Genomic DNA, 16881 nt, shown 5'->3' with positions numbered 1-16881 from the left:
TTATTTATGAAAGTTTTAGCTCCAGAATATTAATTTATGTTAAGTTTGAAGCCATGTAAAAATAAAAATAAAAAATAAAATAAAAAACATGAGAGGGTGGGTCAAAGTTCAGCTCTTTAAATCAGGGGCGTCATAAGGCCCGGGCTCCAGAACCAGCCCGCCAGACAGCTTTGGAGAATATTTAGCAAATGCATTCCCCCATTCATACCACACTGAATCAATTTATAAAAATAAAAACTTAATTACCCTATAAATATGGGACAGTATGGTCTGTGTACTAACAGGACTTTATTGGTAATTTTGCTGTTCAAACTGTGCTTCATTTTTTATTCTTTAACCCTGTAATCCAATCCAACCCATCAAAGAAATATTATAATTCATGTTTAATAACCTTCATAACAATTGTTTTGCTATATCATGTTGTTTAAGATCTATTTTGTTAGATTTTTTTTGCATCACAGTTGATACAGTGGGTGTTTTGGGCAACTTTTTGTTAACAAGAATGTGAAATTTAGACCCCCAAAAAGGTTTTGTCCATAACATTTTGAAATTATGTCAAGTATTGATCATGTTGATGAGCTCTCAGACACTCATGTAGCAAATATGATACAAATGGCATAATACGGTTAAATGTGATGTGAGGACTGAGCGCCGGCAGCTCAGCGTTTGATGTTTGTGTGACAGTAAGATGGAGACAGAGACGAGGCGTCGGCTGTTCGGTCGATTCGTTTATTATTTCCCGCACAAAAACAAATACAGCTGTTTTTAGTAGAAGGTGTTTGGTCTCTTGGTGGTGAAGCGGGGTTTGTGCTGGCGGCGCAGGACCCGGTGGGGCAGGGGGAACCTGATCTTGGAGTCCTGCAGGGAAACACAAAAGTCACACGATCAGACGTTAAAGCGCCAAACAAAGGCGCTAACGGTTGTCTGTCGCCAGCTTCATGACCGCCAGGTTTAAAGATGGAGACTCGAAACCTGGAAGAGGAATCTGGCCATTGGTGTGGCGGGTTTTCAAGCTGGAGCTGACAATGGTGGCAGCAGCCCAGAGAGAGTCCCGCCTCCTGATGAGGGAGGGCAGCGAGAGGAAGACTTACGTGGAACTGCTTGATGGCGGGTCTGCGACACTTGTTGGCGGCGATCACCTGCACCTTCATGATCTGGATTGAGTGGGCACGAGCACGATGGCGAGCTCCCATGTCACGATCTGAAAGAGAGGTTAGGAGGCAGAGCTTAACAAACAGGAAGCAGCCGCTCTGTGCAGACATCTGTTGATAAAATCTTCCACGCCCTGCAAAATTAAGGGTTTTTAGGGTTTAGATAAAAATTAAACCCTAAAAACGCTCAGACGTCACCTGCTGCTCTTCGTTTCTACTAAGGTTCAATTTTTAGATTCAGATGTGAGCGAAATGCTCGCCTTCCTGCTCGTTAGAGATCATTGATCAGACGCTGGAGGAAACGGCATCAGTGATGGAACAATAATAGTTCAGTAATTTTAGATGTTTAAATTAATCCTGCTAAATAATCCAGATGATGACATTAATTCATCATTAAGCCTAAAACCTCCTTAGAGGCAGGAGTTACGTCCACACTCAGGTGTTTGACCACCAGCTGTCAGCTCAGACCAAACACACCACAGCGCTGACACACAGCTGGGTTTAGCAGCTCAAACAAAAACCAGTGAACAGGCGCTTCAGAGCGCTCGTGCGAGCTCAGCTGGACGTTGGAGCCAGGAGGTCCTTAAAACCGTGGAGAAACTGCAGGAGCACGCTCAGATGCCATGAAACTACAAAACGGAAATGATTCTGCAGATTTACTGTCCGAGGTTTCCATCGGCGCGTCCTTAGCAGAGAAATCCTCACAATGAAGAACAAGTCAGAAAAATTTAATCTGGCTGCACGCTGACCGTCGTTAATTTTACTGGCGAAAACATTTCCAAGTTTTCATCAGCAAACTTTTTTTCCTGACAAAAACACAACGATCAATATATCTGCCAGGAAAGCACAAAGCCAGCTCCCCATTTCTCATGAAAACACGACAAAAGGTCAAAATCTGAAATCATCTTTAATATTTTGCTGCTGTGAAAAACAGAATCCCCACTTTTGGGATTAACCGTAAACCAAGCAGATCTAAACCTCATTCTCACCGTGATCCAGGTAAATTCGTCTGATTTCTAAAAACAGTTTCTAACGGCGCCTCGTTGGCCCGCTGTTAGTACTCACAGCACTGAGTGACGGCTCCAGATGTGGTGAGGTCCCTGTACTCTCTGTACATGTTGTGGGTGCCGCTGCGGGAGTCGTAGCGCAGCCAGATGCCGAAGTTCTTCACCTTCAGAGGCGTCTTCTCGTTGACCTGACCGGAAAACACGACGAGCCATTAGACGATGTCAGAGTCGCTAACAAGGAAAAAAGAAATGAGGGTTAAACAGAGACTCACCAGGCCGCAGTAGACGATCTCTCCGGATGCCTTCTTCATCTTCCTCAGCTGAGAGACAAAGTACCAGAAGCGAGACTTGGCTACGATGTGGTTCGGGGCGAAGATCCTCATCCGGTAGAGAGGGGGGGCGGGGTTCTTAGCCGAGGGCAGCAGACGCCCAATGACCTTATACTCCCTAAGCTGTGGGAAGAAAATGAAGATGCGTCACATGTAGGTAAAATGATCAAAGCAACAACAGCGAGACAACAATAGGACATGTTGATCCCTGAATTCACTTTCAGAGGCACGACAGCAGCAGAGAAAGGCGACAAGGACCAAGTTCCTGTTCGCACGCCAGACAAAATCACGCCACGAAAACGGCGTGACCTTTGGGTTTGGGTGCGTACGGAGACATCACAAATGACACACAAGCTACAAATAACATTGCTCACTTAAACATCACCAAAAACAAACTAATAATAAAATAACAGTTTCATTTTCTTACCACAAACATTCAAACATGATTAAATTATCATTAAACTGACGGATCTGAGGTGTGTGTAGTGGCATTTTGGCTAAAAAACAAAAACAAAACTTTAAAATGACTTCAGTTTTTATTGATATCTTAAAGCTTTTTTGAACAATTATATTTTAAACTACAAATAACACAATCCTCTAAAAATTTGTGTTTTTCTATTAAAAACAAGAATCCATAACTGTTTCCTTTTATCTTATACTTCCTCGGGGTTAGGTTGGGGGTTTTTTGCTGTCATCATTAGCCGAAATCTTTCTTAGCATTTCCTATTTCTATCACCACCACAGGTGTGCACACACCTGCCACTGAATTATTGAGTATCTGGAGAAAACCTTAAATTGGGCTTTTTTTAAAAAGAGGTTCTGCAGCCGCTCCATTCAGTGCTTTCTATACGGATTAAAGGCAGTTCATTGAGTCCGTGTTTCAGTTTGTGCTGCCAAGCCTTTGTGTCTGTTTCTGAACACTTTATATCAACTCCAGTTCTGGCCTACAGTGGAGAATAACTGCTGTGAGCTGGAGGAGTTTTTACGGTACTCATTCACTGACCGCACTCGCTTTGAAAAAGCAGCGATTCTACAAAAAAAACTGTTTAAGACTTAAAAAAAAAAAAGCTCCATAAAGTCCAGATATTTATAAAACAATGATTAAAAACTACAGTTCCTACTAAAAAACCGGCTCACTATGCCTGGTTAAAAAGCACGCCGATAGCTCGGGTCAGAGATGAACTCACATTAGCTGCTAACGTTAGCTTCTACTAGCGCAAATCAAGCTGCGCTGAAATTAAATCAGATTAAATATGATCAGTGCTACTGCTGGACCGCTTTCCACACCTTAAGCCGAGCTCATTTTCTCAGTGAAGGCGTGAGAGCTCGCACTCTCTCCGGCTGCAGCCCTCAGTTTGAGCCCAGTCCACATGGTGCTGACGCCATGTTGTAGACGCGAACGCACCGGGGTGAAAAGACTCAAATTGCCGCTTTAAGTCGCACTTTATGGAAATAGCTCTGCACGAGCCCCTCAAACTAGACGTTATTTTATTAAATGTGCTGTTGGAAGCCGCGTGTGAAGAGTGAAAAAGTGTAAATTTACGGTTTACGTACTGTGCCGGACGCCTTCATGGTGCCTCTCGCTCACTGCCACAGTAAAAGAGGAAGCAGCAGGGCGGAGCATGCGCACGTCAAATGGAGGGCGGAAGTTCCATAGAGGTGCCGTCCGAGTTGAGTTCCCCCCAGAAACCGAAGAAGATAAGTTATTGACCCATAATCTGTCAAACATCTGTCAAACAATCTGTGTCAGCGATGGTATGACTTCATTCTGAGGCTAAAATCTGTTTTTAATGAAGGAGGGTTAAATGGCAGGAAGCTCTGGACTGATTATAATACAAGTGATTTCTTTATTTGAAATATATCCTCTTTATAATCCTGCAGCGTTTTACCAGAATAATCATGAACACTGGACATCAAACACACAGATGTATGTTTACATATATCTGTCTATATCTTAAATAGAAAGATATAGTGCTTATCCCTATATCCTTATAAGAAAGATCAGGCTTCCTGCTGTTTAATGAACAGCAGGACGAGTCTTCAGTCAGCACATCAAAGCACGGAGGAGAAAACAGGCTCGTGGTTCAATCCCCGTTTAGAAATACTGTTTTAAGACCACAAAAATGTTACAAAATAAAGAGTTTGACCAAGATGGTTTTTCCACTGCAAGCAGGTGGAGCTGAAGAAAGAGAGCTCCACACTGATATGATCAATATGAGAGTCGATCACTCTTGAGTATTGATTTATTATGTCACACTCTGATTGGATGCCTGAGTGTGGGAGAATCAGCTGTCAGCTGTGTCCTGTCATGTGCTGTCTGAGGGAGCACATCTGTTCCACATGCTCCTTCAGATGTTTACCTGCTGTAAAGCTGTGATCTGAACTCTTAAATTCAAAGTAAAGTGTGCACTCTTTCTTCCTGTGGCATGATTATTGTCATCACACGGTTACAGGTGTTCACATACCCATGGAATCTTTAACCTTGTATAATTAAAAGAAGAAGAAGAAGAAAAAAACAAGAAGAAGAATGTATTATCTTGGTAAATGTATTCTTTAGTGTCTTTTGACTTCATAAGAAACAGATCTAGTAATCATGGTCTATGTGCTTGCCTATAAAAGTTCATCTTTCCCATACTGAACCCATCTTGTGACTTTCATTAAAGAAAACAAACTAGATGTTAAATCTGTGACCTCAGGAACAACACAAAGGGCCTACTGTGTTTTCTGTCCTGTTATTGTCACCTTTTAGCCTTTTGTATGCCTGATTTAAAATAAATAAAGCGGTCTTGATTCAACATCTCCATGTCAATGAATCTACTGATCTAATGAAGCAAAGGCTGTGTAAGACAGAGAAAATGACAGTTCCAGCTGAACTTTAACTTTTAACCTCAGAATTAAATCCAGCCAAAATTCAGTCTGAAGCTTCTCTGCAGTCTGACAGCTTCACTGAAAAAATACATAAATAAATAAAATTAAAAAATCAAGAAAAGATTGCACAAACAGAGGAATTAAAATGCTAATGAAATGTTCAAAATTAGAGTTAGGGTTCACTTGTTGGATCACTTGTTTTTCTCAGTCCACTCCTTTTGAATTGATGCGTGGAGCTGGCTACAGCCGAGGGGAATTCAGTTAGCACATTTGACGGTAACTGTAGTTAAACTTGGGATGCTTGCTGAGAACCCAATTTAGACTTCGTGATTAGGACTGTCTTGTTACTGGGAAACATTTTTATTCACAAATGCAGACATTTCAAAGCTAAACCATGTATAAACAGATGGCTGAATGATCTTAAACTCTTGAGTAAGTTGCTAAAACATGTAAATGACAAGAAAGCCTGTAAACTTGTTGTACTATTCAATAAGTTCAGTTTATGTTCAAAGGAGGCCTCTCTATTTGAGATGTGGATCGTGATTTCCCTTTTTATTCTCATGGTCTATGCCTATACTCTCAGATTTTACATTGCCCTTTCTTTCTTTCTTTCTTTCTTTCTTTCTTTCTTTCTTTCTTTCACTTTTCTTTTTTTTTATCTTGTAGTAATGCTCAACCGTAACAACAACAGTTTGTTTTTGATAAAGATCATTAAAAAAATAAATAATTAAAAAAATGTGCACGTTTTGCTGACGCAGTGACGGCGGACCCTCTTCCGGGTCACGCGCGGTGAGCCGGAAGTGATCGTGCGCGGACACGCTTCGTGCAGTGGTACTCCCGGCGGCTCTGTAAGGCGCTGACGGAGAAGAACCACCGGAGGAGGACGGTTTCATTAAGGTAGGATCTCATTCTTCTTCTCCCCTCTGAGCTCTGTCTGTGAACTGCAAACGGGGCTGAGGCTTGCTGAGTTTTTTTGCGTGAGGCTTAAGTTGCTGTGGAGCTCGCGGAGCCGCGGGCAGGTAGCCTCACCGGGCCGTCATAAACCGGGGAAGAACCTCCCTCGGCTCCATCCGCTCCCCCGCACCGTCACAGCCGATCTAATTAAACACCTTCGGGTGAAGTCGGCGGGGTTTGGTTGAGTTTCAACCATGCGAGGAGCGCCCTCCGCCCGCCCGCGAGTTCAGCGGCTAGCAGGCTAGCTGGCGTTAGCAGCTAGTTTGTTCCGATGTGAAGGTGTTAGCTCGGAGCTAACTGACGAAGGTGGGCTTCATCCAGGAGCTGCGACATGGAGATATCCGCCTGGGTCTCAGGTGTTCGGTAGAGATGAGACCGTGTGCTGTGGGTGGTGTTTCGGTGTAAACATGGAGGCTGGAGTATTGGCCCCGTGTTGCATCACCCTCGGTCTCCGTCGTCCACAAACGCCACCCGAGCTGTCACTGCGGGCAAGAGCACTGCCAGCTCACCTGGACTGACTATCAGCTGGACACCTATTTACCTGTCATAGTACATAGCCAACGTAATTCAGTCTGTAATTTTGATTACATCTGGTTTTATAAGAACGCTGGACAAATTCTCTAAATTGGGCCAAAAGTGAATGGAGTCTGGTAGAGAAATGCCCGTTTTCTACAGCAGATTACCCATGTGTTATTACTGTACAGCAGTGTACACCTACTCGACCACGTACTTGGTGAATTTAAAAAAAAACGAAGCTCATAAGGTTAAGAAGAGCACCCAAACCTTTCTTTATTGAAATATAATAAAAAGTGAATGGAGTTTGGTAGAGAGGCGCCCTGTTTACCCAGCTGTGTTAATAATCAACTTAATCATCCCACCCTTGCTCACATGTTTCACTGAAACTACAACCTAGATCTGATGTGTTTATCATCACTACAGTGCAGAATCAAATTTCCACTAATCTGATAAAAAGGGAATGGCCTTTGGAAAGAGCCACATCTCTGGAGCCTTTCTTTTTGAGTTATTACTTTTATCTGACAACATCAGTCACATACTTTGAGTCTTTTATTCATTACATTTGTATTTACAAACAGCAACAACAAGTCTTAAGTACACAAAGGAAAGAACAACGGACAAGATTAAGAAAAGGGATAGAAATAAGCAAGAAGAGGCAGAAGAGGAAGAGTTTTTAAAATGGAGGAATCAAGGGGAGAAGGAAGGAAGTAGGATATGAATGAGGGAATATAACTAAAGTAGGATGAAGGAAAGGAAGGACAAATTAAAATAAATAAAACTTTAACGGCACTAGGATGGGAGCAAGAGATGAAAAACAGAGTTTTTAACTAAATGTGATGTGTGGTTTTTTTTGTTTTTTTTTTAATGGAGTCCATTCACTTTTTATTTAATGGAGTCTGTATGTTTTCCTGGGATTTCTGATTATTCACTAAAAATAAGTCTCTTGTGCTTCTTTAACTGTAACCTTAATAACTCTAAAGCTGATCGTGTTTCTTTGGCTTCTGCTGAAACAGTTTACCTGAACAAATGACACCTGAAACCTGTAACTGCCCTTAAATCATCTAATTAATCTGCTTCAATCTCACTAACCTGTGCTGTGACAATCGTCTCTTTCCTTGCTGCAGATGAGAGAGTTCTGGCCGGCAGCAGCAGAGAGGAGTGAACTAGCCTTGGAGGAAAGCTAACCCACGAATGGCCTGCCAGTCTGTCGCTGTAGTCATGGACGAGCAGGCCCTGCTGGGGCTCAACCCGAACGCCGATGCCCGCTACAGGCAGAGGGTGAGGCACTACCACACATCGCCACTGATACCCCCCACCCACACACCCAAAACAGTCACAAAAATCAAGCAGGATGGGTTTACAGATGCATGAGTTGAAAATGGTTCAAAGATGACACGTCAGGAGCTGAAAGTAGTAAATCTTACTCAATGTCACGGGTACTTTAACAGAAGTAACGCAGCAAAAATGAGGTTAATCAGTGGAGTGAAGGAAGAGTCTGGGTACTGAAGCTTCAGGTTGTTCAGAGGATCTGGAGGAATAATCACGAGATCAGGTTTAAATCTCTGCTAGAGAACGAGGATGCTCTGCACCATGAATGCATCCGGCCAGCCTGACAGATTATCTGCCACTTTCACTTCATCCTGCAGATGTTTACAGGTCTTTTCTCACTGTGTTTGTGTTTGAGCTGGTACAAAACTGCATTTAGTCATACTTAAACACGCTGAAGACACTTCTGTTGCTCCGTTTCAAAGATGAGAAACAAACCACACGGTGCAGAGCTTCCAGAAACACGACTTCTTAGTTAAAGACAGCGTTCAGGTGCTGAACTGGCCTGCTAAAAAAACATCTGGAGCTCCATCAGCGTCCAATAGAAACAAGATAAGCAGAGCACACTCAGATCAAAACCTGACATCAGCACCAGTAAACCCTCTGCGGATGTAAAGGTGCAGGAGAGGAGGAGGTGTGAGAGCTGCTTGAGTAGAGCAATAGCTGGTGATGTCATTGATGTCGCCCTTCTGTGTATTTCCAGGCTATCGCTTACTTCGAGCAGCTGAAGGAGTCTCAGGACGCTTGGGAGGTTTGTGCTGAGGCTCTCGCCAAAGGGATTTACAGGTGAGTGCCCCGCCCACACACCACAGGTGTGTTAGAGTCGTACCTGCAGCTGTTAAATGCATTTCTGTGTTTCAGTGATGACCACGTCAAATTCTTCTGCTTCCAAGTCTTGGAGCATCAGATCAAGTTCAGGTGAGAAAGAAGCTTCTTCACACGTGATCACATGATGAGTATTACCTGCTGGAGCTGCTCTCACGTGTGTGTGCGTGCGTGCGTGCGTGTGTGTGTGTGCGTGTGTGTGTGTGTATTACAGACATTGCAGTTTGAGTGCTGTTCAGCAGCAGCTCATCAGAGAGACTCTAATGAAGTGGCTCCAGTTTCAGGTATGTCACAACTTTGTGCCAGTTTAAACATCACAGTAATTTTCACTGTTTTAGTGGTGCAGATTTGAGCCTCGCTCACATCTCCTCACAGACTCGCTGTCACGTCTTTCGTCTCTTCCTCTTCCCCGCAGCTGATGAACACTCAGCCCGAGAAGGCCTTCATCAGGAACAAGGCAGCACAGGTGTTCGCCCTCACCTTCGTCATGGAGTACATGACTCTGTGGCCCAAGTTCTTCTTCGACATCCTGTCCCTGGTGGGTCTGAACCCCCACGGAGTCGACATCTACCTGAGGACACTGATGGCCATCGATGCCGAGGTGGTGGACAGAGACATCCTGCACACGCCGGAGGTCAGAAAGCGGATCATGATGGGAAAACTTTTGGTGGTGTTTTATATTTGTTGCTGAGTTAGAGAAGGAGAGCAGGCTGATGTGGGAGGAAGAAGCCTCTGCAGGAAAGGAAACCCGCAGAGCTCTGGCCCACACGTTACTCACAAAAACAGACTGGTTTCTAAGGAAGAGTGGTCACATGACCCAACAGGAAATGTGTCATAGGAAGCGTTTGTAGCTTTGGTGATGATTTCGCTGCATGTATTCCTGCAGGAGACTCGCAGGAACACGCTGATCAAAGACAGCATGAGGGAGCAGAGCATCCCCAGCCTGGTGGAGTCCTGGTTCCAGATCCTGCAGACGTACCAGCAGTCCCACCCCGAGCTCACCTGTCAGTGCTTGGAGGTGGTCGGAGCCTACGTGTCCTGGATCGACCTCAACCTCATCGCCAATGACAGGTCAGAACAAGCACGGGGAGAGGCGTCGTATACATGATTTCTGACCCTTGGCCATCACGTCTCACCTGTTTTTGTGTTTTCAGGTTCGTGAACCTGCTGCTGAGCCAGATGTCCATGGAGGAGCTGAGGGAGGAGGCCTGCGACTGCCTGTTTGAAATCGTCAACAAGGGAATGGATCCAGTGGACAAAACCAAGCTGGTAGAGTCTCTGTGCCAAGTGCTACAGTCAGCAGGCTTCTTCAACGTGGAGCAGGTTAGAGTTACCATGGATACAAGGAACACGCCCATCACAGCCACAGAGGCTCACGAGGGTCCTGAAAATGTCTGACAGTGACTTAAAGCACCGTTCTGCTGTTTTTATAAATATTTCCAGCTGTGACTTAAATGTAAACATGAAACATTTCCATTGTCCATCCATCATCGTTGTTCACAGCCTGTCCAGAGCTAATCAAAAGACACCAAGTGAAGAATAGCTGCTGTAGATCATCGTTTAACACAAGAATATTTTACTTAAAGGAAAAAATCAGCAACACTGAGGCCTCAGTTCTACAAAAACTCAGTGTTTATGAAAGGAGGATTTGGTGTTTGTGGTCTGACAGCTGGTTCGTTAAACATGTATCAGTTTAAAAATTGATTTTGTTTTCTTAAGTTTGCAGCGCTGAACTGTTCCTGCAGAATGTGTTTCCGTTACAGCTTCATGTTTATGTTTCCTCTTCCTGTCCCCTTTAGGAGGAGGATGTGGACTTCCTGGCCAAGTTCTCACGGCTGGTGAACGGCATGGGTCAGAGTCTGGTGCTGAGCTGGACCAAGCTGGCGAAAACCGGCAACGTGAAGGACGCAGCGGAGACGCTGCAGGCCGTGGAGGCCAAAGTGCCTCTGCTGGTGCAGCTGCTGGTGCACGAGGATGACGACATCTCGGCAAACATCGTGGGCTTCTGCTACGAGTACCTGCACGTCCTCAAACAGGTGAGGCTTCTGAGGCCCGGGCAGCTTTTCTAACTTTTAGGAACAAGTTTAAAAGTGAGAACATGTTAAAAATTAGGGACCTTCGGATCTCACAGCAGTGGTTTAAAATGTTCTGAGGTTGTTTTCTGTTCATAGCTTCCTCAGCTGACGGACCAGCAGAAAGCGAACATCGAGGTGAGTCTCTGAGCGCGCTCAGTGCATTCTCACGTCTTTATCTGAGGGCAAATCATTAAAAAGTTTTCTCGCTGTCACCATAGGCCATCATGCTCGCTGTAATGAAAAAACTCACGTACGATGACGAGTACAACTTTGAGAACGAGGTGAGTTTCTGTTTCTTCCTCTGTGAGGGCGGGGCAGAGCGGCAGGCATTACACCTGCTGTTGTTGTTTCTCAGGGCGAGGACGAGGCGATGTTTGTGGAGTACAGGAAGCAGCTGAAGATGCTTTTGGATCGACTCGCTCAGGTTTCACCGGAGCTGCTGCTGGAAGCCGTCCGCCGCGTCTTCACCAACACGATGCAGTAAGAAATGTTTTGATTTGTTTAGAGAGGTGGGAAAAACGCAGCTGCCATGTTTCAGCTGTAATATCTCCTCTTAGGAACTGGCAGACAGCACCCTTCATGGAGGTGGAGGTCGCCATCAGGCTGCTCTACATGCTGGGTGAGGCCTTACCGGCGGCGCATGGTGCCCACTTCTCTGGAGACACGGCCAAGACGAGCGCCCTGCAGGACATGATGAGGACGGTGAGTCACATGACCGCTCGGCTGTGGTTCGGCGCCTGTGCGGCAAAATTTTAAACGCGTTTTCTTTTTGAACCCTTAGCTGGTTTCCTGCGGTGTCAGCAGCTACCAGCACACCTCCGTCGCTCTGGAGTTCTTTGAAACGGTTGTGCGATACGACAAGTTCTTTATCGTGGAGCCACAGCACATTCCTGGCGTGCTGATGGCGTTCCTGGACCAGCGAGGCTTGAGACACAACAGCCCGAAGGTCCGCAGCAGGGTGGCCTACCTGTTCTCCAGATTCATCAAAACCCTACAGTGAGTCCAGCTTCACTTGCTGCACAATATCACATGTTTCAGTTTCCAATGGCAAGCCGTTGCCATTGGAAGCCATGTGATGCCGTTGATGCGGCAACAGGCTTCACAAGTGTGCGCTACACCAAGAATAACTCCACCACAACAAAATGTGATGTTTACACAGAAAACAGCAAAACTACAACCTGAGAAAATATTGTTTCATAAACTCTTTGAGCTGTACCAGCTTCTTTTTAACGTAATGAAACAGAAACTACAGCTGTCGTTTCGTTCACAGTAGCCATGGAAACACAAACTGTTAGATCAGATTTGTGAGTTTCTTGTGGTTGCCAGCAGGTAGATTAACAGCAGTGGTGAGTCCACACATCACAAACATTTGGGACGAGTTTTATTGTCGTGTGGACGACAGCATCCGGAGGGGGACGCACTGAACATGTGCAAACTTTTGTATGTAAAACTACATGTCTAGCCATGTTTTTAAAAGATAATTTGTAATATTTAGTCTTTTGAAATCAGATGATTCTTTTTCTTTCTATATTACCACAAAGACAAAAAAGACATGAAACGTGTGAGCAAGTTGCCCTCTGACGCTGAACCTGTTCATAACTCAGGCTGGAGTCAGTTTCAGTGGTTTATGATGACTGTTTCGATCTGTCGGCTTTATCAGGTTTTGACCTCCAGCTTTCACTGGTGTGGCTCTCAGCTGTTTATTTATTAAGATTTCTAACCTCCGCTGTGGTCATGAGTAGAAAGAATGATGCTAAGGAACTTAGCCTCAATCTGGAAGGCAGAGTGAGGTGGATCTGACCAGGAGGCCCCCTCAGTGAGGCCTTAAGGCCCCGAGGCGTCTGCTCAGGCTGCTCCATGACAGAAATATAGAATGACACTCATTACAGTCGGATGTGAATCTAATGTAGTTAATGAATCCATGAACGAAGAGTCTGATTTAAGAAAGAACATACGAATGATTGAAAATACGCTCAGTTGACTTTAAAACCCAGTGTTCGTTTACCGCTCTCTGTTGGCAGTAAACACATGAATGCCTTCGTCGAGGACATCCTGACGAGGATTCAGGACCTGCTGGAGCTCACTCCACCTGTGAGTATCACAACACCGCCTCTTCTTGCTGTTTCCTCCTCCTATACTAACTCATGCATTTCTCTGTCTAGGAAAACGGTTTCCCGGCACTCCTGACCAGCGACGACCAGCTCTTTATGTTTGAGGCAGCCGGCATCCTCATCGTCAACAGCGAGAGCCCTGTGGAGAGGAAGCAGGCACTGATGAGGAGCCTGCTGACACCGCTGATGGACGCCTTCCGCCTGCTACTCACCAAACTCCCCCAGGAGACTGAGGAGGAGCGTCAGACCGCCCTCGCCGACTGCCTGAGTCACGCCGTCGGCTTCGCCAGGTCAGAATCCATCAACGATCTATTTATTTATTATTCTGTCCATCGCCACGGCGTGCTACTCACCTCGCCACCGTCTGTGGCATTTCAGCCGGACCAGCAAAGCTTTCAGCAACAAGCAGACAGTGAAGCAGTGTGGCTGCACCGAGGTGTACCGGGACTGCCTGCAGGCCTTCCTGCCCGCACTCAGCTGCCCCGTGCAACGGAGCGTGCTGCGCAGCTCCGTCCGCTCGTTCCTGCACCGCATGATCATCTGCATGGAGGAGGAGGTGCTGCCCTTCGTCCCCGCTGCCTCAGAGCACATGCTGAAGGACTGCGAGGCCAAAGATCTACAGGAGTTCATCCCGCTCATCAGCCAGATCACTGCCAAGTTTAAGGTAAGCCGCCGCTGAACCAGCACCAAACCTTCCTGCACACTCTGACTCGCCATCCTTAACAAACTTCTCTTGTTGCCACGGCAGCGGCAGGTGTCTCCCTTCCTGCAGCAGATCTTCATGCCCCTCGTCCTTGCCATCTTCGAGGTTCTGGCACGCCCGGCAGAAGAGAACGACCAGACAGCGGCACTGGAGAAGCAGATGCTGAGGAGGAGTTACTTCAGCTTCATCCAGACCATCGCAGGAAGTGGGATGAACGAGGTGATGGCCAATCAGGGTGAGCGCCACTCAGCATGCCAAGAAACACGTAGACACAGAACTAGGGTCTGAACCTCACAGGGGAGGGCTCATTCAGGGAAAGGAAGCATAGAAGGAATGAAGGGAAAAGGAAGGAGAGAAAATGGATTAGGAAAGGAAGAAGGGAAGGAATGAAGGGAAAAAAAGAGATGGTAGGAAGAAGGAAACAAATGAGGAAAGGAAACAAGAGGAGAAAACGATCCAGAATATTTTTTTCTTATTATACTTAAAATGAAAGAACAGGCCAAAGTTAAATGTTTTGTTTCCAGGGGCAGAAAACATGGAGCGCATCGTGTTCACCATCATTCAGGGCGCTGTCGACTTTCCCGACCCCATCGCGCAGAAGACCTGCTTCATCATCCTCACCAAACTGGTGGAGCTGTGGGGTGAGTCTGAAACATGACCTCGACAGGAAGTCGTGTCCTGTGAGCAGGAAGCTCGTTTTCTGTCGCTCCCTGCTGGTCAATACAGGGTGTGAGCTTCACTCTGAGCTCTTCTTCTTCTGCAGGAGGTAAAGACGGCATGGTGGGCTTCCCCGACTTTATCTACAAACACATCGTCCCAGCCTGTTTCCTGGCTCCCCTCAAACCGACCTTTGACCTGTCAGATGCACAGACGGTCCTGGTGAGTTTCTTTAATTCCACCTTTAATAAAAGAAAAATCGCGTTTTGGTGACAAGCCTCAACTGTTTTCTTTTTTTCAGGTTCTGTCGGAGTGCGCTCTGACACTGAAGATGATTCATCTCAAACGGGTAAAAATGTGTTTTTGTGGTTGACCAAGCTTTGTTATGTGTCACCGCGCTTCCACTTGAACACGTGCTGTTTTTGTTTCAGGGACTCGAATTCATCCAGTTCTTGCAGCAGGAGTACCTGCCATCACTCCAGGTGGCCCCGGAAATTTCACAGGTCAGAAAAGCTTAAACCCTGACGTCCAAAAATACCTCGAGACGTGTTCCTTTATTTATGTTCAGTTTTATTCATTTCAAAGTGTTTCTTTATTTAAATATGTTTAATAATTTTGTTCTTGCATTTTTTTCCCGCCCTTGATAGTTTCTTGTTGGTATCGTAATATATAGTTTGACCCTGCTGACTCTCCGTACTTTGGACGAACTGTGGTTGAACGTTACCTAGTGTTTGACGTTGGACAGGTGGGTGTGTCAGAAAGCCTGCTAACAGTTTGTCTTTTCTTTTATCCATCAGGAGCTCTGCCAGGTTCTCCAGCAGCCTGACGTCAAAGTCCTGAAAAACTACATTAAGGTACGAGTTGTTGTTCTTTCTTGGTTTACGGCCGAGTTCACCTGTTTCATTTCTACTGATGACCTTTTTTTTATGTCAACAGGCGTTCTTCCAGCGAGGAAAACTGTAGGGAAAAAACCTGGAAGTTCACGGGGACTGAAGGACTCTTCACAGGAAGTGGTCATACTGCCACTCAACAATTGAAAAATACAGGACCTTAGCATAGGCGCTGCTCTTGCACTTAGAATTAAATGCATAACAAAGCCCAGCTTGTCTAAGTCGGGGAGGCGGAACGAAGCCTGGTGAAACCCCTCCCTCTGAGATCAGCAGATGTGCAGGAGCGCCACGTCTGCTCAGAAACGTGGAGAACTTTGTGGACGCCATGAGGAAAGGGCTTTTTTTTTTTTTTTTTTCCTTTTTCAGGAGAGGATGCCTCTTGTCGGGAAAAGATTGGGTAATTATCCTCAGTGACCTTCTAGGTTAGAAGAATCGATAGCTTTACACTCACATTAGAAACCACATTTCAGAACAGGCTAGACTGAGTTTTATAAGAAGGAAGAATAAAAAGGGCTGACGCATTATTCTTATTTAAAATGTGGCTTTTTGTTTTGTTTTTTTTAAACATACATGCTGAGGATTGCACGGTTGGTTTTAGGTTTGAAGTGAAACGTTACAGCCCGACTCGATCTGCAGATCAAGTATTATCTTGTTACCTGATCAGACAGAGATCCTCGGCGTGGATTTTAAAACCGAAGACGTGACGGAAATAGACACCACATTTTTGTTTGCTGGAAGTGGCTGACTTTTTTTTTTTTTAATTTCAGATGGAAATGAAAATGCAATGGAGGAACAAAGTGTAAATAAGAGAATAAGATGTTAAAAATGTAAATAAAATTCCTAGGTTTAGTTTCTTTTTGTTTTTTAAATATTCATTCCCATCTGGAAACCATGTGCGGAGGCCCATTTATGCCAGGGAAAAAATGTAATATAAAAGTGAAAGTTTCCGATTTGTGGCATCAAAAGTTTATACAAAAAATTAAATATGCGTTCTTAAAACTTTTTGTTTATAAATCAATGGAGTATTCAATTAAATTCACTTTCAGAATGAACATTTTATTCCAGGTATTTTCTTATAAATGCAACTTGCTGAGTATTAACACAACTTTGTATTTGTTTTTTGAATTTTCTTTTTGGTTACCTTATGGGGACTCAATGCATAAAAATTTGGTTTCCATAATTTCATAAAAAGTGAATATTTAAACTTACTATAAAGCGTGACTTTAAAGTAAAACTATAAATTTCACCGATGAAACTTTTATACAAAACATTTGACCCACACCATTAGTTTTACTACTTCAATACAAAAATCATGTAAATTGAATTAATCAGTACATGGTTATATTTATTATTGCACTGACACATCTTTAAAAAAAACAAACATTTCGTTTGATAAATTTAAAAATTACAATTTGCAAAGGTTGCAAGTTACTCTGTTGTGACTTAAAAGCTTGCTGTGGCTTTTTGTT

The 16881-nt window shown here is 44.7% G+C and overlaps 2 protein-coding genes and 1 non-coding gene across 3 annotated transcripts; 1 reads left to right on the top strand and 2 right to left on the bottom strand.

Moving 5' to 3' along the window:
• Positions 1-715: 715 nt before the first annotated feature.
• rpl18a (ribosomal protein L18a) lies at positions 716-4103 on the bottom strand. The gene is made up of 5 exons (XM_085375796.1): positions 4042-4103; positions 2431-2610; positions 2217-2346; positions 1092-1201; positions 716-858 (listed from the first exon to the last, which is right to left on the bottom strand). Exons 1-5 carry the CDS (start codon positions 4057-4059, stop codon positions 766-768), a joined length of 531 nt encoding a protein of 176 aa, XP_085231922.1. The 5' UTR covers positions 4060-4103; the 3' UTR covers positions 716-765.
• LOC146614874 (small nucleolar RNA SNORA68) lies at positions 2684-2815 on the bottom strand. The gene has a single exon (XR_014907037.1). It is a non-coding gene; the product is annotated as a small nucleolar RNA SNORA68 (small nucleolar RNA).
• Positions 4104-6161: 2058 nt separating the features above from the next.
• On the top strand, positions 6162-16507 carry xpot (exportin, tRNA (nuclear export receptor for tRNAs)). Its single transcript, XM_085375501.1, has 24 exons — positions 6162-6252; positions 7950-8103; positions 8855-8937; positions 9013-9069; positions 9191-9260; positions 9392-9610; positions 9863-10047; positions 10131-10299; positions 10776-11012; positions 11148-11186; positions 11270-11332; positions 11407-11531; positions 11609-11753; positions 11833-12047; positions 13073-13142; positions 13214-13452; positions 13541-13826; positions 13911-14100; positions 14390-14506; positions 14629-14744; positions 14824-14871; positions 14954-15025; positions 15320-15376; positions 15459-16507. The coding sequence occupies exons 2-24, from the start codon at positions 8017-8019 to the stop codon at positions 15483-15485; spliced, it is 2916 nt and encodes a 971-aa protein (XP_085231627.1). The 5' UTR covers positions 6162-6252; positions 7950-8016; the 3' UTR covers positions 15486-16507.
• The last annotated feature ends 374 nt before the right edge of the window (positions 16508-16881 follow it).

The sequence above is a fragment of the Diplotaxodon limnothrissa genome, linkage group LG17, assembly GCF_057381915.1.
Source record: "Diplotaxodon limnothrissa isolate DT_005_m linkage group LG17, D_limnothrissa_male_GT1.1, whole genome shotgun sequence".
NCBI classification, from domain to species: Eukaryota; Metazoa; Chordata; class Actinopteri; order Cichliformes; family Cichlidae; genus Diplotaxodon; species Diplotaxodon limnothrissa.
Note: the sequence above shows the minus strand (reverse complement) of the source record. Positions and strands in the feature narration are given on the sequence as shown.